General features: G+C 37.3%; 1 protein-coding gene across 3 annotated transcripts in view; it reads left to right on the top strand.

Annotated features, from left to right (window-relative positions):
* Positions 1–27560, top strand: part of RSRC1 (arginine and serine rich coiled-coil 1) — a 161742-nt gene that overhangs the window by 102160 nt on the left and 32022 nt on the right. For all 3 annotated transcript variants that reach the window (XM_081862751.1, XM_081862749.1, XM_081862750.1), the window contains exon 7: positions 24134–24202. In XM_081862751.1, the coding sequence (XP_081718877.1) occupies positions 24134–24202 (69 nt within the window). The remainder of the gene's footprint in view (positions 1–24133; positions 24203–27560) is intronic.

Below are 27560 nucleotides of genomic sequence, written 5' to 3' on the forward strand. Positions count from 1 at the left end.
AGTATTGCCAAAATTGGTTGGAAACAAGAGTAAATGTGCTGGTTATTCCCTTACTCAAAATTATGAAAATGTTTCATTGTATATTTTATATTGTTTTGGATTTTAAACTGCCTTCTGTATTGTCCTGGGATAAATGCTTAGGAAGGGCAGTATACAAATGCCTTAAGTAAATAATAAATAAGCATTAATTTTTCTCCTAAGGCTTTGGCTCCACGCCACTCCTTTAGCATTGATTATGTATTCCAGAATGTATCCCCTTTTAAAACCTGTTACACAGTTGTACTTATATTTAATGAAACAGATTCACTTTGGTATTTCTAGTGTGGAGTTAAAACAAATAAAAAAGACTTACGGTGAAATCCAGTGTAGCATGATTAGATATGTGCTTATGAAATAGGCATCTCCAAAATCTTCTCCAGATATCCTGAAATCCTCCAGATCTTTGAAATTGAACAAGCAGATTTTTTGGGGGGGGGGCTCATGGTGGGGGCTTGAGGGAGGAGAAACCAGTTGCAAAAGTGGGTGGACATTCACAATTAGTGATAAAATGCATCTGTTAAATAACACTCAGAAATCCTTAAAATGTAATTTGTTGAAGTCAGCAAGGCAATTACTAGCGCTTTGTGACTTAGCAATGTATGAATCTTGCACCTACAATGTTGTAAATATAAAAAAGCAAAATAAATTGTGAAGTTGTTGCAAGCATTGACCTTTTTTATATTGATTGACTTAGTTGTTGTAGTAGTATATTTGGTATCTGAGGGTCATGCATTAAATGTTTTTTACTTTGAATTTTTCTTTCTTGAAAAGAGCATTTTTGTTTGTTTCACATGGGAGGTTCATGGCCATGGGTAGAGCCTTTTACATGGAAACAAAGTAACAGATTGAAGTGGTTTCAGGGCTTCAATCCCTTGGTAAATTAGCCAGCAGGCTAGCCTTTTTATAGATGTGCTAAACAACAGGTTGATGCCATTTGGGTTTTAGCAATGAGAATTACCTGAGGGAATATTAAATGAATAAGAAGAGAGATAACATGGTGAGCAGGACTGTTGTAGCAGAGCAGACTTCTGTCAGAAAAAAAGCAATACCTAAAAAAAAAGGGGGGTGTTTATGGTAATATATGGCATGATATCTAATTTTCTGGTTTTGCGATTACAAATAAGAACAGTAAATCATTTTGCTGAAGTAAAGCTTTGAGATCTGAATTTAGTTTAAAAAAAGGAATTTGTAATAACAAAAAGGTAATATATATGCACTGTTGGTGTACATGCAAGCAGTTAATGGGCCTTGTGAAAGCTAAAGGTTAAAGGAGTAAGGGGTTTATAGGTTATTTCGCAATATAACAGTGCATAATAAAGACTATTTCATTGCAATACTTTGCGTTTACACAGCAAATTTCATTCACTATTGTTGGAATATTTTCTCTCTATGGAAATAAGCATTATTTGTTGCATAAGCCAAAAGGTGTGAACTAGCAAGCACTAATTTCTTTTACACAAATTCTAAAATCAAAACTTATTTTAATTGTGATATTGATAGCAGTAAGCAGCAGAGAAAATTGATATGATGAAATCATTAAACCTACCTGTTAGCCTCTGAGGCCCTCTCTCAGGGCTTTTAATTTTCTATTTATAAAGGGGTTTTAGAGATCAATATGAAGATCTGTTGATAATATTATATTTAATTAGAGTAATCAAAAACCATGCTCAGAGCGTGACACCTGCCAGGGAGAGCTTCAAAAAGCAACTAAGCAGCATGTGTTAGTATAGCCTCTTTTACTTGTCTATGAGCACTAATCTAGCAAAAGTCCCAAATGGGGCAGCTAGTCAGCTATTTCATTGACTTTGATCTGGTTTGGGGGGCAGTTTATTTTCCCATAATGCCATTGATCAATGATTTCCTTTCAGCAGTTTTGTAATTAAAGGGCTTTAGTCAGTTTGTGCTGTGTTGTCTTGAAATTTATTATTCTTGGGGATTTAAAGACGATCGATAGGGTGAAGTGGCCCTGTGTTTAGACCAGACCAGAAGGGACCCTACTGATAGAATGAGGAATAGGGCAGGGCAAGCATGGAACAGGGCTTCAGGATATAAACAAGATATTTACTTGGGATTTAGAGCTGACCTCTTCACAGCCCATCCCGCTTAACTATTCATATTTTGTAGCCTATTTTATCACAGTAAAACTAGTATATCTTGATTATTTCAGTTATGTGTTGATATACATTGTTTATGAATTTCCAAACTTTTATGGAGTTTTATAAATGTAAGCTATTACTAGTTCTAATTTTGCATAGCTCACCAAATCACACACACAAGTTGCTATACCTAGAGCAGTGATCTGTCTTTTAAAAATGGAAACCCTGTAAAATGAGTGAATAATATATCTGAGGGAGACTTTTATTTCACACTAGTTCCTGGCTTGTCCAAGCTTATGCAAAATAAGAAATTTCACTACATTTACACCCAAAAAGTTTTAATATTCAACACGTTGGATAGTATTTGAAAAAGACAAGCAGTATAATGTTGTGCAACACAGAGGAGAACAGATTTAACAGTGATGTTGAAAATTATTCTAAGGCACATTTCATAGTGCAATCCGGACCACTGGCGGAGGAAGAGGAGGGGGGGGACACACCGCCCTGGGTAGCGCGATCCTGGTAGGGTGCCATCGCGGCTGCTCCCCTGCGCTGGGCACCACGCCCCTGCAGGTGGTGTGCCATGCCCCAGGACATGGGGCAGGCAGCGTGCCCCCACCCCCAGGACATGCCACACCCCCGCCTGGTGTCCCCCCCCCTCGGTGCCGGAGCATGAAGCTCCGCCACTGATCAGGACCCACATTTCAACAGTTTTTCAAATTGATTTGATCCGTTTTATTTTTATAATTAAAACTTCCTTATTAAGAGGACAATAGTAAGATTCATTTGAAAGAGACCAGAGACTGTGCACAGTTGGGTCACTTTATACCTCTCCCCCAAGAACTGCTTCAGGTAGTTTTAATGGGCAGGCTCCTATGTAACTTAAGGAATTGCAACTGGAATATGAAATCTGGAATCACAATCTACTGGTTGACCGCGGGGTGTCCCTTGGTCGATCCTGGGACCCGGAGGCACCCCCCCAAAAAAAGCTCAACAACTTTGGCTGATCGTTCCCGAAAAAAGCTCTGATGAAGCTTTCCCCCAAAAAACTCATCAACATTGGCCAGTCTTCTTTAAAAAAATCATTTATTTGACAATAGTGCAACCAATCATTTACCTTTTTTTATTTCCTCATATGGTTTTAATTTCCACTGGTTATCTTTTTCCATCAACAAATCACCATAGGTGGCCCAATTCCCCCACCCCCTATTTAACTTTTTTACGGTTGTAGCCTCTAATAGAGACAGCCACCATGGTGTTTGGTGTTCTATTAAAGTCTTATATCTATTCCACACCTCATATAACGACTTTCAAATTATGTGGTTCAAAAAGCCTTTGTGAGCTTTTACCTTCTCATACCATAAGTATGCATGCCAACCAAATCTATTATCAAATCCTTCCAGATCTAATAGAGCTGTATTTTTTAAATAAAATCCAATCCCTTAACCAACAAAGGCATGAAGCTTCTTAATACAATTTCAAATCTGGTAGAGAGAAACCTCCTCTTTCCTTAGTATCTGTAAGCAATTTAAATTTAATTCTTGGTTTCTTCCCTTGCCAGATGAATCTTGTAATTATTTTTTGCCATTCTTTAAAATTACGTACTCCGTTTATAATCGGGATTGACTGAAATAAAAACAACATCTTTGGCAGCACATTCATCTTAATCACTGAAATTCTACCTCAAAAGGATAGTTTCATTCTCCCCCAGTTTTTTTTATAGTGGGAGTAGATCATAGTCTCTTGGAAGTTGGATGTGCCTGCCTTAGTGCATATGCAGAAGTCCTCTGTCCACTGTCCCTGATCTATGTCATGAGTGGGCAAGTTGTGCCAATGAATACCACACTGTATTTTTTTACAATTGCAAATTAGCTATGCAAAGTGTGAGTGCTATAAAGGACCAAAACAACAACAACAAGAAGTCTGATTTGCAAGAGTATATTAAGAGCCACCAGACTTGGGGAATGAACACAATGGATGTTGCCTACCACGATTTTATCTTTTTTCAAAAACTCACTGTCCCACTACAGGGTCCTGTATGTGTTCAGAACTGCAGCCATCCATGAAATACATGGATAACTGGTCTGAACAGCTGTTTTCAACATTTCAGGACACACAAGTGCGTATTCTTGAAGATTTTCATAAAAGATCTCAGCATAGTAAACATTCAGCATTAATACTTTTAGTTAGTATTTCAAAATACTTTTAGTGTTTTCCTCTGTTGAACAACAAAGTAAAGGATATTAAGCTTTAGACCACAACTACTTGGGTTAAAACTTGACAGATGCAATGTAATTGGTGGATTTTTTCTAGTTTCTTATGCTGAATAATACTGCTTATTTATTATCTTGTTGTAGCTGTATACAAATATATTGGTGCACATGTCTGTGCTAATATTATTCCCTCAGAGTTATGAGAGTGAAGTTGGGACTTTCAAGGTTCCAAATGAGCAAGATGCTTGTGTATATTATGAAACATGTCCTTGGAGAAGACTTTCTGTGCTGACAACAAATCTTACTTAAATACTTGTTCAAGAAACCAGGTCTTTATTAACACATATTTCAAATCTTACAGATGTAATGTATGGCCTTCTAAACCACCTTTGCTCTGAATGTATTAAAAAAATGTAATAGTTACAGGCAAATCAATGTAGAAAAATCCTTTACCTATATCCTTAGCAATGTATTCCTGTTCATATTCCACATAATATCAGTACAGCTTTCTCTTAATGCAGCTACTGAAGCTCAGATAGGTTTGGCACAGCTCCAAGAGTAAACCACTATATGTAGTGAAGATAAATTGCTTGCATATAATAGCATTTCTTCATATTTCTCCTTATACCAGACTAAAATCTAAAACTCATCCACTGAATTTGTAAGCGGTATGCACAGGCAGTTTTGATTCTTTTCTCGGGGGTATTTAATAAGACAAATAGTGAGTGAATTATTATTTTAGATAGTGGCTTTAAGATAAAAATCCAGCAAAGTTTCTCAGAATTTGTTTCTCTCAATATTGTGTGTGAATCATTGGTTTCTGATACAGAGATATATTCTAAGAATATTGAGGCATGCTGTTTTCAAAGTCAACTGTGCCTTCTTCAAGGCTATTGGCTGTGTAATTGAGAGTGTCTTGGCATCAGCAATAACTTTTTTACACAAATCTCTCCTTGATGTACCTTCTCTCTTTTGATGCCAGGTGTCAAATCCTTTTGGTTGTCTGCCTTATGAGTTTTCACTTAATATACACTAAATCCTGCTGGCTTTTGTGTTTGCCCTGAAAGGTTTTCTCTTCATTCCCCCAGAAATAAGTACACATATTTAATTATTAAGTGGGCCTCTACCAAGTCTTTGACATCACTTCCAGATAACAGCTTCCCTTTAAAAGAGCATGTGTGCTTATGCTGTTTGGGTACCCTGATAGAAGTGGAGGGGGGCATTGGTAAGTTGTGCCTCTTGTGTATTTATTTAACAGGATTTATATACGAACCACTTAATCAACCTTAACTTCAAAGCATTTTTCACAAAATATAAATGCTGATTAAAAATATTCCCCCAAAAATCAAACTTTAAAAACAGGCTCCCCTAAAGAATTATCAAAATAGGAGTAAAATCAGTAATTTTTAAACATGCACATAATACATTAATATTACACAGTTAAAATTACCTGTCTGGGTGGAATCATCAGCACATCATTTAAGCCAAAATAAGCTTCTGGTAGAGAATTAAGCCTTGGAGTTTAGGGTTGAGAATGGCTGCCTGGGATACTCAGTTCAATGAGGAAGCCCATATACCCTTGGAAGCCACAAAAGCTATTTGCACCTGTCCTCTGTTCAGAATGGAATGTAGGATGGATGCCTATACCTGGCATCTGATGAAATGTGGGCCAGTTCAAGGGAGGCATGTTCAGGATAGGAGAGACGGAACTAGTGCAAACAAGTCTGAGCAGGAAGAGCAAACAAGATATTTACTTATAAATTTTGTAGGTGCATTGGAGGTACTGGTTGGCACACTGGTGCTTATGGGCACCATGTTGACGACTCCTGGGCCATGGTGTTTTTCTGGACTTCCATTTGGTGATGTATTTTGATGATACCCGATGACAAACCTAGACAGCATCTTAAAAAGCAGAGACATCACCTTGCCAACAAAGGTCCGTATAGTTAAATCTATGGTTTTCCCAGTAGTGATGTATGGAAGTGAGAGCTGGACCATAAAGAAGGCTGATTGCCGAAGAATTGATGCTTTTGAATTATGGTGCTGGAGGAGACTCTTGAGAGTCCCGTGGACTGCAAGAAGATCAAACCTATCCATTCTTAAGGAAATCAGCCCTGAATGCTCACTGGAAGGACAGATCCTGAAGCTGAGGCTCCAATACTTTGGCCACCTCATGAGAAGAGAAGACTCCCTGGAAAAGACCCCGATGTAGGGAAAGATTGAGGGCACAAGGAGAGATGGTTGGACAGTGCTCTCGAAGCTACCAACATGAGTTTGCCAAACTGTGGGAGGCAGTGGAAGACAAGAGTGCCTGGCATGCTCTGGTCCATGGGGTCATGAAGAGTCGGACACGACTAAACAACTAAACAACAACAAACTTTTTTTGAATCAGAAAAGACAATGCAAGCCCTGGATCAGTGCCCAACACAGTGGTGGACTGCGGAGGGCCAACAAACTGAGTCTGAATCATGGCAAAATGTAACTGCTACGGGATAGTAGTCCCAAGTATGGATGATTGGTTGCCTTCTTGTTGTGGATGGGGTTGTACTCCCCTTGAAGAAACAGGGGCCCAACTCTGTCACTAACGTCCCATGTGACCTCAGTGGCTGGGAGCTTTGGCTGATAAGATAGCTACAGGCATTTATAGATCTAACAAGCCTGACCACTGTGGTCCATGTACTGGTAACCTCCAGATTAGACTATCCCTGAGATTGGCCCAGGAGCTGCAGCAAGTGCAAAATGTGGTGTCTCGACTGCTCACTGGGATAGAATATTGATATCATGTTACACTGCTGCTGAAAGAATTGCACTGGCTGGCTGTTAGCTCCTGGGCTATGTTTATGGTTCTAGTAGTGGAGTACAAAGCCCCATATTTCCTAGGACAAGGATACCTCAAAGATTGTCTCTCCTCTTATATACCCAACCAACCACTGCACTTTGCAAGAGCAGGCCTCTCACAGATACCTCCTCATCAGGAGATCCATCCCGTAAAGTATAGGGATTGGACCTTGAGTGCGGTGTCTTTTACGCTTTGGGACTTCCTCTCTTTACATTTCAGACAGATGCTGAGTCTCTTATTGTTTCAGGACCTATTATTTGTTTGCCATGCTGTTATAAGATATCAGGGTATTAGAATGACTGACTAATCACAAACAACTGTACTGTATAGGTATAAAAAGGTCTTCAAAAGATGCCTGAAAGTCAAAAGCAAGGATGCCTGCCAAATCTCTGCTGGAAAAATGTTCCACAGTATGGAACCGACAACACTAAATGCCGGACTTCTAGTGGGAGTCTGACAGATCTCTGAAACACAAGGGACATCGAGCAGCACTCTTCCAGATTATCTCAGTAATCAAGCTGGGATATACCTTGGCCCTTAAGGTATTCTGGGTCCAAGTTGTTGAACAACAAGTTTTCCATCAAGCCTTTTAAATGGATATTTTTATCCCAATCTGTATCTTTGTTGGAATTGAAATGGTTCTTAAATATGTTTTTTTAAATTGTTGGTGTTTTTTGCTGAATTGCTTTGGGGTGATTTATGGGAAGCTATACATAAATTAATTATATAAATGAATAGTTAGTGCCTCATCAAAAATTGGTTATTCTGGCAAGCATTTAAGGGTATGTGTGATGGCTTATATTTGCTCCGCTGTGCTTTTTGACGTAGTGATTTGCTTTTCTGTCTGCTTTTCAAAAGCAACTTGGATATGATGCATTAGATTTTGGGCTCTCTCTTACCCATTCCCCAGATAAGTCCATTTAAGTTATACTTCCTTTCAATTATACTTTCACTTTGTCTACTAAGAGAATCTTGTAGGAATTCTGGAGTGTTACATTACTTTTTTGAATGTTGTAACTAATTTGAACATTGTTTTTGCTCCAAAGTATTTTGTTGTTTTTACATCTGTATTTAGTGTTGCACAGATCTTGTGCTGCTAATAGTATTGTTTTGTTGAGCTACCAACCTCTTCATGCTGTCTTACATTTTATTCAGTTCTTGGTCAGACTTTTTACTCAGTAGCCAACAGATTTATTGCAGATCTGTACCATTAATGCTTCTTGTATTTTTTGTTCCAACAGGCCTTAGTCCTTGAGGGTTTTATCAAGGTCTGAATTAACTTATTGACTTCATTTAGTACTCTCTTTGCTTACCTTCATAACAGTGGCATATATAGGACTAATTCATTATTATAATCGTAAGAGTACTTTTACACCACCTAGAAATCTCAATTGCTATATACATTTAGATCAGCTTTTTAGCACTGCTTTTAGAATGATAACTGCAAACTTGAATAGCAAGACTTTCCAATATGGATTTCTGGTGACAGCCAGAACACATTTCTGCTTGTGAAATAGAAGCTGTATTTTATAGCTTATGTTTCATATGCACACATCTCTGATAATAATGGATGATCACATACTTCTTAATTGCAGAGTTGTTAGCTGGTTATACTACTGTCATGTTCATATACAAATATATTTCACATATGTTCATGTAGTATATTTTGATGAAGAAATATATTTTCTACATCTTATTTGTATGTGTTTCTTTTACATAGTCAAAGTCTTTTGTCATCTGTATGATTTTCATTTGTATGGATACCTGACATTTTTAAAATGGCAGATGAAAGTAAGGTTCATGCTTTAGCATAAGACAGTTCACGTTTGCAGGAAAACTGTCAGGTTAAATTTGGTTGTTAACTGCAAAGAGAAACGTCATCTGTCAAATTTAATGAGGAGATTGTAAAATAGTGTGTTTGACTTGTTGCTGCCACACTGAAGAGGAAAAAACGGGGTCTGGGTGGAAAACAAAAGGCCACAACATCATTTGGCAAACAAAATAAGAATATACCTATAAAGGGTGAACAGTTCCTCCAGTTTGCTAATCATGTGGGAGTTTCTCAACATTCCAGATGCATTTTTGGAGATCATAGCATAGATCAAAGGTGGCTAATATGATGTTGCCAGACTCCAACATCTATGATTTCTGACTATTGGCTATCCCGGTTGTGGTTGTTGGGAATTGTATATTTGTATATTCTGTTTATTCTTACTCATTTTAAATTATTTAATTTTAATTTTAAATGGAGTGGAAGAAGAAGAAAATGGCTGAGTAGACTTACATTGCCAAAACGTAGAAGCAAGCCCTTGGCTTCAAAGCTGCAAAGCACTTGCCCTTCCTGACTTCTCCCTTGCAGAACCCTGTGCCTCTTCATTCTCTCTGGGGACAGCACAGACCAGAGCACTAGCTTTAAAGTTACAAATGAGGCATTATAAATTTATTGAAGCTTCTTATTCTCAATATTAATAGAGCATAATGTTTGTTTAAAGCAGGCTTCCTCAACCTCGGCCCTCCAGATGTTTTGAGACTACAGTTCCCATCATCCCTGACCACTGGTCCTGCTAGCTAGGGATCATGGGAGTTGTAGGCCAAAAACATCTGGAGTTCTTGTGGTTCTACTTAGTTACTTCAATTTAGAATAGCACTGTATAAGCAATATGCTTACTATCCGTTTAAGAATGTGGCTTGTGAGGTTACAGTTTTATTCCCCAAATTCAGCCCTTTCAAATTACCCCATCACTCTCCTCCTCCAACTAGCATACAACTCACTATACTTTAGATGTAAATTCCAACTTGGTCCTCACTTCCTTCACTTTGGAGTCCTTCAGACTTCTTGCAGGATTTCAACTCTGGTTTTCAACCTGATCCAGCAACAACTGTCACCTTCGATTCACGAGAACCAGCTGTCACTTGCCAGTAGCTCCAGTAGCTCCACTTGCCAGTAGCTCCAGGGACATAAGTTCCTGGGTTGCTTCTTCTGCTTCCCTTCAGATGCCAAACTTTGCTGCTGCTCTGCTCCTGGCCCCTTCAGGCTTCCCCGGACCTTTTCCTAACTCCCTTGCCCATTCCACCTCAACCAGCATCAGCGCCAGCTGCTTTACTTGACCAGTACCGAACTGTGGCATTTTATTTATTTATAACTATGGTTAATTAAAATAAGCTAGCTTCAGAAACCCATGGTTTGAAGTTGCCTTGTTTGAAATCAGTGTTGTGCTAACCATAGTTTGCCATGTAAGTTGAAAAGACAAAGCGTGGTTAAGGGAAGACAGAAACTTCCACAGTCCTTTCATCCAAAAAGAAAGGGGAATGTGGTAGCTGACGCACATCACATTCAGAGGAGATTTGGTTGCCTTTCACAGAAAGCTGCAACTGTTAAACCTCAAGATCAGGCTGCCCATGTGCAAACTGCTTTATAGTAAAGCAAATAAAAATGGGTGATCGAAAATCCAATTTAAACATTTAAGAAACAGTTTTTGTAAATTTCACAGATACCCTTGTGGGATGTGTTCTTTTTAGGTTCTCTAGTTGATTAAACTCTTGTACCCTATTTGACATATAGGACAACCCCTGATCCTGTCTGTGTTTCACCAATCCTTTTTCACTTTTTTTTTGGCATGCCAGTGTGCTTTTATTACCAATTACTTCCTCTTGTGTTGAACACTTTAGTGTATAAACACCTAAACATTTCATTGGTCTCCAAATGCCCTTTTCGTGTCAAATAAATTCTACAGGCTTTGTGTGTGTGTTTTTTGGTCTTTTTATACATTCGTTATTTTGTTTTTGTATGCTCATTCTAAAGTCTCGAGTTTAAGAACTCAAAAGTTTCAAATTAGTCTTTTAAAAAGTGAATTCAGCTTTTTTTAATCTTAAACAGTTTTCATTTTAAAAAACCCAAAATGAAGCAGGAATGTGATTATGGCCTTCTTCTTCTTCTTCTTCTTCTTCTTCTTCTTCTTCTTCTTCTTCTTCTTCTTCTTCTTCTTCTTCGCGTTATAATGTCTACCAAATGCCTACTTGTATTTCTGTTTTTGTATCTATAACCAGAGTAAGAAGTAATAAATGTAATATATTTGACTTGGAAGATCTGTTCTCATCTACTATAACTGATTGTTATATGCTGAGAAAAGTGCACTGTAACTTAATATGGCAATGTCTTAAAATCAAATATGTCATTTCATTTGGCAACCCTTTAGCATCATATCAACAAACCCAATAGTGCAGCTAGCTAATTACATAATCTGTAAAAACAACCTGATGAAAATTAGTCACTTCCTTGGTAAAGAAAACATTGTGTTGATTTTACCTTGTGTACGATTGTGTATAATATTTTTGCTTTTCAGCACAGTTTATAAGGTGGTACTTATTTTAAAAACCTTTTTTTCATAAATAGGTTTCTTTCTGAAGTATAAGGGGAAACAATAGCTAAAAATAAAATCAGAAAGCACGTTAGTTATATTCTTAATTGTTTTGACCATAGAATTAATTTTAAAGTCAAACGGGGCACTGCTTTTTCATCATTTGTAGCTCGGAATATTCAGCATGTCACAGATGTTCATGAATAATGTCCATTTAAAACTGTTGGCAACAGTGCTGGTGAGTTGGCTAGATGAATTAAATGTTGGGGGGATCTGACAGGCAGCACGCTGCTTTGTGATCATTCCAAAGTTCTAATAATCTCCCTCACCTTCTCTGCCTGCCACTAATGAAAGAGAATAGGTGATTGCACCTCAGGCTATGTTCTGCGCCTAATGACTCCTCCAAAGGCAGATTTATGAAGAAAAAATTAACTTTGAATGAGGATTGAATTGGCCCTGACAGTCTGATAGACTGTGACACAGATTCTGTGGCAAAACAGACGTAGCCCTAATTGATTATCAATATTTTAAGCAAAGTGATGAAAATAAGCATTAAGTGATGAGAAACACAGTCTTAATACAGTAGGCAGTAACCAGGATTTGGAGAGTCTTTGGGGAGGTTGCTCTTGATTGCTATTACAGAGCTTTATCTGTCAATTTTTACTGATTCCTTCCTAACAATCATTGTCTTTTTTTTGGGGGGGGGTATCTTTTCCCTCCTCTGCTGATCTATGATTAGCATTCTAATATTCTGGTAAATATGCAGTTTCTCTAGAGAAGTTTGTCATATTTAGCTGTAAAAGTATCTTTTCATATTTTGCAGCTGGAAGTTCTGTACATATTTCTACATCTCCAAAAATATATAAATTTTTGTCGTGCCGATATTTAATGTATATTGGGTGATCACAATTAGAAACTTGTATTTTAAAATGTCACATTTTTGTTAGTGCAATCAGAGTTTACTAACTTTTTTTCTTTAATAACATGTAGTATAAAACCCACTGCGAGGCACCACTTCAAAGAGTTCACCTTTATAAGACATAAACTTTCCTGAGAACTGTTGGGAAGAAAAACAATTGCTGCCCTTTAGAAACAGAATGCATTGTTTTAGTTTATTTTTAAAAGTGTGTGTGTATATAGCTGATAATGAAATAATTCAGGACTGTTATTATATTGTGTCCTTTGTACTTATTTTATACCATGTACTATGGTTTTGTTACAAGCTGTGTTGGGTGTGGTTTACCCTGGAAGGTAACACATCATTTTTTAAAATAAATAAATTTTAAAAGTGTACATAACACAGTGGATTTCTTGAAAGCAAAAAACTATTGACAACCACAGGGGAATCCAAAACTCATCTAGTAAATGTTCAAATTATGAAGTTTCACTAGTGAATGTTAACAATAACCATTATGTGACAGACAAGTGATGGGCAGTCTGCATTTCTCAGGCATTCACCAGATATGTGCAAGGTTGTTAGAATTCCCGTGTGCTTTTGGACATTCATTGTAATTTACATGAAATAACTAATTTAGAATAGTGAAACTGAATAAATATTTATAGATGATCTTTCACTTATTCATGGTTTTGAAGTAATATCAGACAAATTCGAATACATAAGTGAATACACACAGACCCACTTAAGGTATTACACAGCATCATACACTTACCATTGTTCTTTGTCCTAACAATATTACTAAGGGTTATGAAAATGTTTGTATTGTGAATGGACAATAGAGCTGTGCAGGAAGATATACATATGTAATATATGATTTTAGAAGTGTATGCAGAATTTTTTTTTGACATCGCAATAACCTGAGAGTTCCTCTATGAATAGTTTTTGGGGGAAAACATTTTAGAAGCCCTGATACATGTAATATATTACATAAAATGACATGTAAATTTGGTAATGCCTTGCAAGTAATAGGAGAATGTGCTTTGCATTTTAGAGAGTTGTTTAAATGTTTTAGAAGTTTAAAAAAGAAAGTTCATTTTAATGTAAGTAAAAAGAAAGAAAGAAAAATAGTGCAACTAAATATGCCTGCAGACTGTTAATTTGGGAGGGAGGGGTTCACTAACAGCATTTGTTTTACTACTTTCCATGAAATGGAAAATGTTCTTATTCATAGCCTCTTCTCTCACAGTATCTTTGTAATGCTCTTCTGCTGTTCAACACTATTGAGAGTTGCCTGTTTGGACTGGCACACTGGCTTCACAAAAAGGCTAAAATCAACAGTTATTCCAGTTTTCTTTTTACCTGAATTAAATATTTCATTCTTATAAATACAATCCTCAGTAATTAATTGGACTATATATGTTCACAATAAAAGTTTAGGGTGCCTCTGCTAATCCCCAGCTAATTAAAATACATTGTACTGTAGTTCTGAATAGTTAGCAAACACAAATTTTATCCGCACATTCTTGACTTATGGTACAAAGTAATAACAAAGTAAATCGTATTAGCAGAAAAACAAAAATGGTTAGATGTAATGTACCCATCTTTGAGTACTTAGCTGAAATTCAAACAGTTTTTAATTCCTTATGGTTTTTGTTGCTATTAGTTCCCAGAAGGATATATTGTGTTATCAACACATAAATACTGTTAATCTTTGTTTTTTGGTAATTATTATTGTTAGTCATTGATTCAAGGTAAAAGCAAGTCTTTAAAAGAATTTTTTCAGCAACATTTTTTAAAAATATACCATAATCAGTTAACCTTCAAGAAATAGAATTGAAATGAATCACACTTGCTTTCTTTGAAGAGCCACTTTTTTCTAATGCCAGTTTAAATAAAAGTAACATATTCTTATTAAAACCATCCTTTGGTTTAGCATAATTTTATTCCAGCATGTATTTTCTTAGCTGAAATCATCCGTGGGACAAGTAGATCAAAAGGTTTCATTTCAACTTAATGCTTCAGGATTAGACAAACCCCCAATAATGAGTGCTTTATGCGTTATCTCATTTGTTTCATTCCTGTAGACAGACGCAGCATGGTTAAATAAAGATATAAATTATTCTAGTTGCGCCATCTAGTGAATATTCGATTTTCTGAGTGACACCTTAATGATTACATCAACAGAAACTAGAAGAAAGTCATTAAAATAGAACCAAAGATTTGGTATTGCCATACTGTAGGTGCCTCAACATAATATTGTTGTGTCTTGAAATATAATTTATTTCACTTTTCCAAATACAAAGTCTGAAACAGGAGAAGTTTTAATACAACTGTTCATTTAATAGATTTCTGAAAAAGCGCTTAGTCTTTCATTTTTAGTCTATAAAAGAAAAAAAGCAATTCATAGTTTTAAATTACCTTTTCAGAATAGAACAATATATAGATATTGGGAAATAATTCCATTTGTAGATAATATGTAGACATGCAGTTTGTGCAGAAAACTCCTGTGGCACTCCAGATCAAGTAGTTTATATTTGTGCTGATTTATATCAACATAATACTTCTCTGGAGGATTTATCTACATAACTCAGAATTAGTTTTTAGCTTCAAGCCCTGCACCTGTACTTTCTGCACTGCAGCTGGAATAAAACCAGTTGAGGCATTAAATTCTGATTACTCTTGTACGTTCAAGTGAAAGTGTAGATACAATCGATGTATCACCTACTTTGTGAAGCGATGATCAACAACCTATACCATAGCTTTTCTGAGGAAAACAAAGTTTAATGGTTTTTAAAACCCAAAGCTGTAATCCTGTGCATAAATTCCTGGATAGGAAGCCCCATCAAATTCGATGAGAATGATTTCTGTGCAAGCAGGCATAGGACTGGGCTGTGAATCAGGCAAAATGTAAATAACTGTTCTTCTGAAACACATTGGGGATGGAGACTCTCTTCTGCATATTCCAGAAAATCAGACTTCAGGTTCAGTAGAAATAGGTAGGTTAAACCTATCCTTGTACTATCCATTTTGGGAGCAGGTCTGGGTGTTTTGTACATACCACCCCTGTATGTTGTGTGGCTAATTTATTTCTTCTTAGAGTTATAGAGAGACGTATAAATACATGCAGGTTTGTGTAAGGGTATGTATCGTTATTAGCTTTGTTTGTTTTTCATTCTCCTGAATTCTGTGCTTCAGATGGATATTTAATGTCTGTTGGATAAATAATGCTGCATGTTATTTACTAGTTCATTTTATTAATCACCCTTCATCCATCAGCATTTCAGGGCAGCACACAATAGCTAAAATAAATAAATGCATAATGATAATCAAAACATTAATTAAGGTCCATGTTGCAAACCACACTTTACTGTTAAGGGGATGTATTTAATGAGATGTGTTTATATATGACTAATAATAGCATTAATGCTGGCTGTCTTTCATGGATGGAGCCTTTGTGAAATCTTTAATAATGACCAATCTTATTTATTTTCAAGGAAATTCTGGAAAACACTATATGTACATCTTGGAAGATGTACTATTGAAAAAGTTACTTGTCTGTTCCAGAGTTTCTTCCATTTTTTTGTCCTTTCAATTAAAGATTATTCACATATTTGCTGTTAGCTGTAAGGCCATAAAACCATTTATATTTATTTATACTGTGGCGTACTCAACATGTTCATAGTTTTCTAATGTTCTGGAGGCTTATTGGTACCTCTAGTGGCACATCCATCTGAATCAAGTGATTATACTAACAGCTTAAGAAAAAGTCCGGGGATCTCTATGTAAATGTTTCTACTTAGTTTCACAGTTGAAAAAAATGTGTGAAAGGAATTCAGTGTGTTTCAGTCAGTCTGGAAATAGCCACATAATAATATTGTTTTTAAATATTGAATACTATGGTAATAATTTACAAAGCTTTAAAATTAAATGTTATAGCTCTACATATTTCAGAGTTCATAATTAGTTTCATAGCTTGTCAGGGGTTGTTGCTGTTTATAGCCCTGGGTGACCAGGTAGCAGCAGGAGCTATGAGCATCTTTTACCAGTTTCAGCTTGCATGCCAGTTACACCCTTTTCTGGAGAAATAAATCCTGTTTCAGTTATTCATGGCCTTGTGATTTCTAAGTTAGATCACTGCAAATGAGCTTTATATGCAGGTGCCCTGAATATAGTTTGGAAACTTCAGTTGGTTTAAAACGCAGCTGCCAGGGTCTGTTGATGAGATCATGTTACTTTCATCTTATATTATCTGTGTTGGTTACCAGTTTGTTTCTGGGCTCAAAGCAAGGTGCCAGTCTTGACATTTGCAGCTCTAAAAGGGCTAGAACCTGCATGTGTCAAAGATAACCTCCCTCCTTAAGAGCACTGAGATCAATCTCTGTACTGCTTACTCTACTCCCTTACATTGTCAGATGTATGTTGTGTGACCACAGGAGGGCCTTTTCCATAATGCAATCTAGAACTTGGGACACCTTCTCTAGGGAGGTTTGTCCTGGCCCTTTTAACCTTTTGGTGAGCTGCAAAGACTGGCGTTCCTGTTCTCTCTCACGCCCTCCCTCCCTCCCTCCCTCCCTCCCTCCCTCCCTCCCTCCCTCTTTTCCTTTTGTATTCTGTTTGTTATATTGTATGCCTACACAGAGAGACTGTGTTACTGGCCTTCACTGTGTGTTTTTTTTTTAAATTGGAAACTGTTGCATTTTTAAGTGTGGTTAGTAATTACCATGCTACTTTGTGAGCTCATTTTTTATTGTTTTCATTGAAAATAATTAGATCTTTATATTTTTGATAATCCACTTTGAATGTCTTATGGTAGAAAAGTGAGGTACAAATGTTAGAAAACATCATCTCAGGTAATGCAATTGTATGTCCTTTCGTAATTTCTGCCAGCAAGGCAGAAATAGAGGTTTCAAGCCTAACAGATCGTGGAACGAGCCCAGATTCTCCAACATATTCCAGCAAAACAACATATCCAATCAGAGCAAGTCTAACCGCCAGCAACAACAATGATGTCAGACTATCTGCACTGGGGGGCATTCTAGATCAGAAATTCCTAAACCAATGGGTAGCCTACAGAAAGTTCAGTATGAAGACACTTTCCTCCATCAATGAAAATCTCCACTCCCAAGACCTACTCACATCAATAGATCTCCAGGAAACCTACCCACACATTCCAGTTATTCTCCACACATCAACATTTTGGTATTGGAAACACACATTACCAGTTCAGAACCCTCCCATTTGGTTTGGCCTCCACCTCCACCCCCCACGTTTACCAAGATAATGATCTCCCTGGTAGCCCACCCCCACATCCAGGGCATGCACACCTTTCCTTAGCTAGACATGCTAATCTGGGCTCGCTCTACAGAGGCTAATTTCCAAAGGCCTGGCCTTCCTCTCCCTGGGAAGAATAGAAAAAATCAGTTCAGAAGCTCAGACTCTCATCAAATCCAAGAAGCGGGACCTCATGTTCATGGCTCATGACCTGGGCCTGGGCCTCTCAGCAACACACATCACTCCATGGGCGAAGCACTATGCCCACGCTTCCGTACCAAAGGAACATCACATTGAGCAGACATCTATACATCAAGCTGTGCCTTGCAATGGTGGACAGTCAGATTCAGTCTTCAGAAGGGCTCTCCCTTTCACGAACCTCCAAGAACAACGATCTGCTTGAAAGCCAGCCACAGGGTTTGGAGCTCACTGCAAAGATCTGGTTAACCAAGGTCAGTGGTCTCCTGCAGAAGCATCAATGAGCATCAACCACAGCAAAATCCAATATTTACAGATAAAGAGGCCCTTGATCTCAGGACCTGCTTTTGGACTGGGTGGAACACAACATCTAGTCAGTCACAGCCAAGCACAGGGGTCAGCAACCTTTTTCAGCCGTGGGCTGGTCCATCGTCCCTCAGACCATGTGGTAGGCCGGACTATATTTTTTTTTGGGGGGGGGGATATGAACAAATTCCTATGCTCCACAAATAACCCAGAGATGCATTTTAAATAAAAGGACACATTCTACTCATGTAAAAACACGCTGATTCCCGCACTGTCCGTGGGCCGGATTGAGAATGCAACTGGGCTGCATCCGGCCCCTGGGCCTTAGGTTGCCTACCCCTGGCCAAGCACATTTCAGGCCTCTTGAATCCTCAGGTGTATTGGTTGAGCCTCCAGAGTAGTAACAACTACACTCATTGGTTTTTCGGCAACTCCTCACCAAGTTTGGCCAATGTCAGATGGCTTTCTTTGCCTCCAGCAAGAATTATCACCACCCATGGTTTCCACAAATCCTCCATTGTGCAGTCTCTCTTCCATGGCACATACTTACCCACACAGAGTCAAATAATTAAATCCACTCATGATTATTTACATATTTTCATAAAGTAAAATATAAATTCACATTTTTCTAAGCAACCTACAAATACCAATCAAACAATATATTTCATGAGTTTCTTAAATTGTACCCAAGGGTTTTATAGAATCCTTCAAGTTCCCATACCTAATAAAAATATTTTTTTCAATCAAAATATAATTATTAGCCTGTCAACCTTCCTTGTCTCTGAACAAAATTAGTCAATTTGTTCATTTACACAAATTTGTAATAGCCACTGAAATATAGAGGTTTTTCTCACTCGCCCTCACCCCATAACAACTGATAGACATTATAGTTACTGTGAGAAAATGAATGATAATTTTTCAGTCTGGAAATTACTGATTTTACATAACCATACAAATTGAGGGTAAAGATTTTGACCAGTCATTTTTTCAATAATGACAAAAATCATCTCCAACATTTCTTTATCCTAGGGCATGTTCAGACTTGTGTGTATGTATAATTCTGATATATAATTATTACTGTGCTGTGACCTAAGGAAGCAAACAAGTAAAGGGGCAAACATGCTTTGTAAATCAGTTTATTTCAATTTACAAGCAGAGATATAAGTATTTCAAAAAATATTGCTGCTGTTGCTGCGGATTAAATTTGTACCCTTTGCAGTAGACAGTAGCTAAATCAGATAACCTGGATTGTATTCCAAGTCATACTCAAAGTAGACCCATTGAAATTGCTTCATTTAAAGTCAGTCATGTCCATTGATTTCATTAGGTCTACTCATAGTATCTCTTAGTTCGATTCAACCCATAATTTCTATTTCATAATGGGTTTGGTTTCTTGCCATATAGGAGTAATAATAATAATAATAATAATAATAATAATAATAATTTATTTATATCCCACCCATCTGGCTGGGTTTTCCCAGCCACTCTGGGCGGCTCCCAACAGAATATTAAAAACACAATACAGAATTAAACATTAAACACTAAAAACTTCCCTAAACAGGGCTGCCTTCAGATGTCTTCTAAAAGTCAGGTAGTTGTTTATTTCCTTGACATATGATGGGAGGGCGTTCCACAGGGCGGGCGCCACTGCCAAGAAGGCCCTCTGCCTGGATCCCTGTAACCTCACTTCTCACAGTGAGGGAACAGCCAGAAGGCCCTCGGCGCTGGACTTCAGTGTCCAGGCTGAACGATGGGGGTGGAGACGCTCCTTCAGGTATACTGGGCCAAGGCCGTTTAGGGCTTTAAAGATTAGCACCCAAACTCAGAAAAGTACTGGGAGTCAAGACTCTTCCCTTAATTTCTATTTTTAGACCATGGCAACTTGATTGCTGACTGGGGCATGCAAGTCTGATCACATTACACCTATTAAAGGATCTTGGACTCCGAGTTTCTGTGCACAGTTAAAGCTGTGGTTTTGACCTTTAAAACCATGGTTGGTTTGGAACCTGGGTCCACCTTTTCTTATATGAAACTGCTGATATGAAACAGCTAATGTAACCCAGATTTATAAGAAGCTATTCAAGGAGCAGAGGCGATCCAGGAAATGATATGCTACTTAGTTATGTGTTTTGGGTAAACTGGTAAAAAGCAGTACTAAAGATAAAATTATCAAGTGTATGGAAGAACAAGTCTTGCTGAAGAATAATTAGAATGACTTCTGCCAAGCTAAGGTCTGTCTCAGCTTTTACAGTTCTTGGGAAGTGTTCTTGGACTTTCCAAAAACCAGTACAATGTAAATGGTGGTTCAGGGGCTGCAAAAGAAAGGGGGAAATTGGTAAAAAGCCCATTCCTCCAGCAAGAGCCTCTGCTGGATTGCAGTTCCTTTCTCACAACCACTCTAGTTCTTTACATGTGTGAAAGGACTTGGAGGAGTTTAGAGATGATTGAAGATAATAGGTGATAAGTTGCTTAGGGTGAGATAATATTTTTGTATGATAATGTTCATATCTTCTTAAGGGCTTTTAAAATATATCCAGCTGGGCTGATCTGGGTGGCAGTGAGGACCATTTCAATTGCCTGACCTGTAATACTTGATCATTTTTCTGACAGTGACATCCAACTGGTGTCCTTCTGATGATGGAAGACATCTGTTGGTGAAATGGGAGGAGAGGCCATTTTCTCCACCCACCCCCCGTCCTCCCAATCTGCTCTAGAAGATTGGAGTACCCTCTGGGGCAGATGGGCCATGTTTTGAGGTATTTAGCTATGGGGAGAAATTGACTCAGTCCCTGTACTGCTGGCCAATGCCTTTAATTTGTAGAAGGACAGCAATTGGATACCATCTATAACCAGTAAAAATCTTATGTCATTAAAGTGTTACAGGTCAGAAAAAGATGAAATGAATTGAAATGTGTTTTTGGTCGTTGTTATGACTGTTCTCAAATATTCTGTAATTCAAAAACACAAAAGTAACCATGACTTTTATTGAGAAGCTCTAGACCCCAGGTGGGCAAAAAGTAGATCAGGATCCACCACAAGATCTTTGGGTGATCTGAAGTATCAGCAAAGATTTCTAACAATGACAATAGCAAAGTAGGCTGCTGAATTGAAGAAAGTTGTGTGTGGAATGGGAGCGGGATAAATTAGAGTGGTGTTTTGTTTTTGTTTTTTAAGGTCTTTTGTTTAGTTCTGGTAATCAAAACCCCTGTATTTTGCACCAGACTCTGGCTGGTAGGTTTTGTGGTTCTAGTTAAAACAAAAACAAAAGCCATCCTGGAGTCTGCTCATACCTGCTACAGTTTGTTAGCACATCACTCCTCAGTTGCTGCTATGTGGCTGGATAGTCACATGTCACTGTGGAGGAGTGATTTGCTGAGAACACAGGCCACATGAGACAAAATTAGCTTATCATAACCTGAGACAAAAGGCACATCCCCATACGGTTTTACAGTTGATTAGTCGTATGTTATATGGACAACCAACTTCCTCTCTAAGGTGTAGATTTCGAAGGCTAGTGCTGGTTGTTCAGTGGACCTTTAATTATCTTCAAAATGTTGGTGTGGAATTTCTGAAACTTGTCTCCTTACCCTGTTGATAATCCTTGAGATGGAAAAAATATGCCTATCCTTCTGATGATAGCTAATGAGAAACATACAGAAAGCAGCAATGCAGACATGCCCTGATTTAGCAGTCTCACGGAACACAGTAGTGCAAGGATTATAGATTTCAGGAACAGTTTGTTCTTTCGAATTCCAAATAATTGTTTCATGAATTCAACACAGAAATATTTGGTTTTGAATTTTTGCATGCATGCAGTATTTTTCCAGTATTGCACTGAAAGAAAAACAGAAATGTTTCTTCTCCTGATTTTAAACTGTGACATCTTAAACTTCTCAAAATAGATTATGTGTAATTCCTCAGCACATTCACTTGGAAGCAGTTGTTTTGCTAGAATCTTCTTCTAAGTGGGCTAGGCTGAGCATCTCCATTTATGGGCCATATTAAAACATTTTAGGGTGTTATGCATTTGCTACCATGCTCAAATAATGGGCCAAGAAAGGAAAATAAGCATCTCCTTTAAAATACCTTAAAAATTCCTACTGGTACATAGAAGTCAAGAAAATTAGCAAAGTATAGGCTACACAGAAACACATGCCTAACTATGAGATAACAATCTCTCTTTTAAACTTATAATTTTGCTATCTTTCAAAAATATGATGAACTGTTCCTATGCAGGGAACAAATCAGTTATGAAGAACAAACTGGCATAGAGAAATAAATAAATCAAATTTAAGCCTCGTAGTTTATTGAATCTAAATTTTGCCTGGTTAGCCTAAGAGCTATATATAAGCAATCCATCTTGTGTTGATAATGGAGGATCTTGAGACCCACCTAATGTTTGCATTATTAAATTTCAGTCTAATGAGCTTTGCTAATACATATTGAAGATGGTTGTAAGGAGTGGAATGTGAATCTGAGCAGGATAATTTGAAAGAAACATAAGCTGAGCATTTTACATGACTCAAGGGGTATAGCTACAATTACATGTATAACCAAAATTGAATTTAAATGGAATTTCTGTTATCCTTATCCTGCTACTAGGGAGAATAAAGTGTAAATGAAGTAAAAGTCTTTACAGTTATCAGTGGTTTGTTTTTATTATCTAATTTAATAGATTCTTGTAATGATATTGCTGGCAGAAAAGTTTTAATATTTCATGACTTTAAATGTAGCCTAAGTGTGTCTAAAAGCTTGGAAATGGAAACAGATGTCTCTGTAATTGCTTCTATCATTTCAGAGCATCAGTATTTAAATTGTATATTTTAAGAAGGTGTAGCTACTAAATACAAAGAGACATTAGACTTTGAAAGTTGTGGTCATGTGTCATTCATGTACTTCATACTCACTATGTCAATTGAATATTCATATAACTAATGTATTGGTGCAGCAAACTAACGTAGTGCAAAACAGCCGGTATACTAGGCATATAATGGATTTATTACATATTAAGGGCTGGTCTAAAGTCTGACTACCCATGTTTTGGTTCTTCATCTTTCGACATGGCAGTACTTTTAAAAACTTAATATTTCATCAACTATAATGCTATTAGAGACTTATTCCAAGTTCACTCATCAGGCAGTGAGATGGCAATAAAAGAGAATGGCCCCTTTGAGACATTAACGCTTTGGAATAAATGATGTGCTAGAACAGAAATTTAATTAATTTACAGAGTATATTGATAGTCCCTTGTTACTGTGCTGTATATTTTTAATCTTCTTTAACATCTGTAGTAAAGTGTTTAAAACCCCTGCAGTTGAGCAACTTGTAGATAATTAAGTAATAAGGGAAGCTGTTTCTAAAGGAAAGGAGACTCTTCTTAGAAGATGCTGTAATAACATGAATTAAATGCTGCTGCTATGACTTGCACTGAAGAAAAATATATGTAGAGGCCCTGATCCATCAAGTGAAACTCTGTTGTGTCTACAGAAGGAAACAGGAAGCAGTACAAGGTTTCTTCATCCAGCAGACCAGTTTCAAAGGGGGCACCAGGGTATGGCATGCTTTGCTTATGGAGCCCAAACACTGGAGACATAGAGCCCATGAGTGCTTCAGTCTATTATCTAGTGGAAAGGTATTGGGAAGAAAATGTGTGGTGGGATACTTCAAAGCATCCACATATCTCAAAGATAGTCTAAGGAAAATGTTCAGCTGCTCTAATGGTTTCTTCTTTGAGCATCATGTATATATTTTATACAGGGACAAGTTGGGACTTGAGACAGTCCCTTCTTGTGTCCACAGTAAATTGCATTTTCCATAGGACGCAAGAAGTGTCTTTCTGACCATCCCTCATAAGAAGTTGTTTTATCAAAAATATTAATTACTGAACAACTAATCAGCATTTTATTTATTTTTAGCAAAAGCTGATGAAGCATTAAAAGCTAAAGAAAGAAGTGAAGAAGAAGCAAAGAAGAAAAAGGAAGAAGGTAATTGAGCTATGAAATTTAGATGAACTAAAAGTACTGTTTTTATAGAGAGATAGATACAGATACATATGCAAGCCCTGGTATATGTACAACCTAAAACAAGTCAGTTATTTGGCATATACAGAGCACAAGACCCTAATAACTAGACAAGTCTGAAAGAGAGACATTTGTACATTGTATCTCTCAAATTATTCCCCTGAATGGTTAAGGTACTTCCAAAATATCCTTAAAACTGAACTTTTGTGTATGCATAGCTCAAAACACATAGTTTATTATTAGAGTCAAGTAGTAGTTCCAGATTAGTAGAAAATAAGACATTTTTACGCCAGAGAAAACATAGGACATACCTATTATGAAGATCAGCTTTTCTGCACAGAGTAGGTAAAGTTGAACATGGGACACAATGTTGGGTTGTGTGAATTTTATTACTTCATAACATTTAGTTTTGTGGGAAGAGGTTAGTCCAAAATCAGCCAGTAATAATTATCTATTCTTGAAGAACTGAAGCTTCATTTACAAGTGGGTGCACATGTATGTTTCCTACTAGTAGCTATAGATACTGCTGTTCACCTCAGTTTCCTACCCCCCAAAAAATAGTTTCATATTCAAGCACCTGAGACGGAGAACTCTGATATCTAGGGGAGAGGATTAGCCTTTTGGTGTATTGCATTTTAAAAATAGTAGACAAGTGTTTCTCTGATGGATTGGTACAGAGAGAAGCACTAACAAAATGGTGTAGAATGGAGTTGAATTGCTCATCAGCAGGCACATCCCATACAGTATTCAATAGATGTCCATGGATGTTCATAAGATTACATTCTACTCATCCTAGTAGCAGCTGCACTATTGGGGGGGGTAGCATTTTAGGTTAAAATGTTGAGCTTTCAACATTCAGAAGGTACCCCTGCAACTGAAGACTTAACTTGAAGAAAAATTACTTGAAGAAAAATTACCAATCATGCCTTCATTACATAGAAAAATGTTTTTATGGAGTGACCCTAGGTTGTAACATTGGTAGGTTGATTCATTGGTAGCCTGCTGTTTTCTCCAATTAGTCTTTTTGAGATCCCCACAAGCTTTGTGCTAGAAACATGTTCGCAAGCTTTAAAATACTTAATGTATGAAACACTGGTTTAATACAACCTGAAAACCTGAGGTCAGTGAATTGGGATATGTAATTTTTATTCTGACAAAAGCAGACATATTGAGAGAGCTTATCCCCCTTCTGCCTATAGTAATCCCAAAGGCCATACTATCTTGTCTCCAAGTCTTCCTGTTCTCTAAATATCAGCATTTGGTGTGCATAGTTAAATTGGATGATGGAGAACTTCTCTAACTAGATGCCTAATATACAGGCAATTGATTGACACAATATACTGAACTTTCCTGATGTGCAATGCAAAACTGAAAATCTAAAACATAATTAGCCTCATAGATTTTAAGCTAATAATTTTATTGCTTCTCAGTAACTGAAGCAGAGGTGATTATAGATGTTCAAATTTCATAAACTTTTCAGTTTAATGATCTATTCAAAAATGGTTGAAGCTTTATTCCCTTTAACTTCAAAGCACACTGGGCACTCATTACATCTGAAGAAAATCTTTTCTTTTATGTTAATTTTCTAATTAAGTTATCCAGATACACTGTGTGCATGTATTATAATAGACATATAGGCTTCTCACATTTAGCAATGTCCATTGTGACAAAAGATAAAACTGCTAAAGTTATTGCCACCTCTAGGCCAGTACCTCTACTCTTGAAGCAGTAATAACCGAGAACAAGAGTTACCTGCATTTTCCCTGCCTTGAGACCCTAGCATGCTTTTAAGGCATCTGGGTAGGTTTTTGTAGTTTTACTTTGACTTAAAGCTTAAATTGGAAAGTATTTAAAAGGGCATTGTGTGAAAGTAAAACTGGATAACTCAACTGTGCTTCATGGACATCCTAACTTCAAAGTGGAATGTAGCTTCCTCTAACTTAGTCTGTCATCTCAATAGTACTCAGCAGGTGATTAAGCACTTTCAAGTCTGGGAGCTTTCATGTAAGAAGTTACATCAGGAGTGTATTAAGATCCCAGGGCAACTTGTTCAACGTGAAAGTGATTTGTTTGCCTTTGTGGAATCTTTATGATGCCAGAGCCTGGTCAACTTGAAAACAGAGGCTAGGGCCCAAAACTCCTCCCAATCCATTCTGTCCTAGGAGCAAAGCACAGATGATGTGGGAGAATTGTGCACACATCAGCCAGGGGAGAGGGAAGGAGCTTGGGCAGCAGGTGAGGGGAGAGTCTGCTTCCTGTTGTGCCATCATTCATTCATTTTCCATCTCTCTCCACCACCCCGCCCTGCCCAGTGGCTATTAATCCAAGGAGAGATAAGACAGGTATCCTATTGTGCCTCCCCCACAGCAAATCTGTTGTCGGGTTTCTTTTTCTTTCTTTCTTTTTTGAGGGTGGGAAATTTCAACCAGAGAAAATGATGTAGGAGAGAAGGGTTAAATACCTCCCACAGCACTGCTGTTCTGAGGCTGCTTTTATAAAGATTATCACAGAGCTCCCACGTCAAGATACATGCAGTTTTACTCCTAGCTACAAGTTTATATTCTTTATTCTGAAGTTAATCAGAAGTGGTGTGCTATCTGGCTTTCAAAAAATGTCTATCAAATTAAGGCTATATTTCAAGCCAAACTACGTAAAAGTCCAAAATACTCCTTCCCCATTTGTAGTTCAGTAAAGATATTGTGTGATATGCAGTCCATAATCTATTCAAGAGCTATATACTGGTTGTTCAGAGATTTCTTCATTTCCCGTATTGTTCTGGGTTTACAATTGATTCTGAGAGTAAATGAAACTCCAGTTGCGAACCATAACGATACTAACTAAATTCTTGGAGAGAAACGATTTAGTAGTAGTTAATTTATTAATTGCTTCCTATGAAGGGCATCCAGTGATGCTGAACATTGGAAGATTCAGGACAGACAACACATAGTGCTTCTTCACAAAGCACCTGATTAAAATATGGAATTCACTTCCACAACCAATAGTGATGGTCATCACCTTGAGTAACTTTAAAAGAGAGCTAGACAAGTTATTGGAAGATAAGACATATTAAGGCTACTAGCCATGATAACTATTTTTTCTATACCACTGTCAGAAGTGGAATAATAATAATAATAATAATAATAATAATAATAATAATAATAATAGTTGTTATTATTTATACCCCGCCCATCTGGCTGGGTTTCCCCAGCCATTCTGGGCGGCTCCCAACAGAATATTAAAAACACAATATAGCATTAAACATTAAAAACTTCCCTAAACAGGGCTGCCTTCAGATGTCTTCTAAAAGTCAGGTAGTTGTTTA

This window comes from Podarcis erhardii, assembly GCF_964252035.2.
Source record: "Podarcis erhardii genome assembly, chromosome: 5".
Taxonomy (NCBI): domain Eukaryota; kingdom Metazoa; phylum Chordata; class Lepidosauria; order Squamata; family Lacertidae; genus Podarcis; species Podarcis erhardii.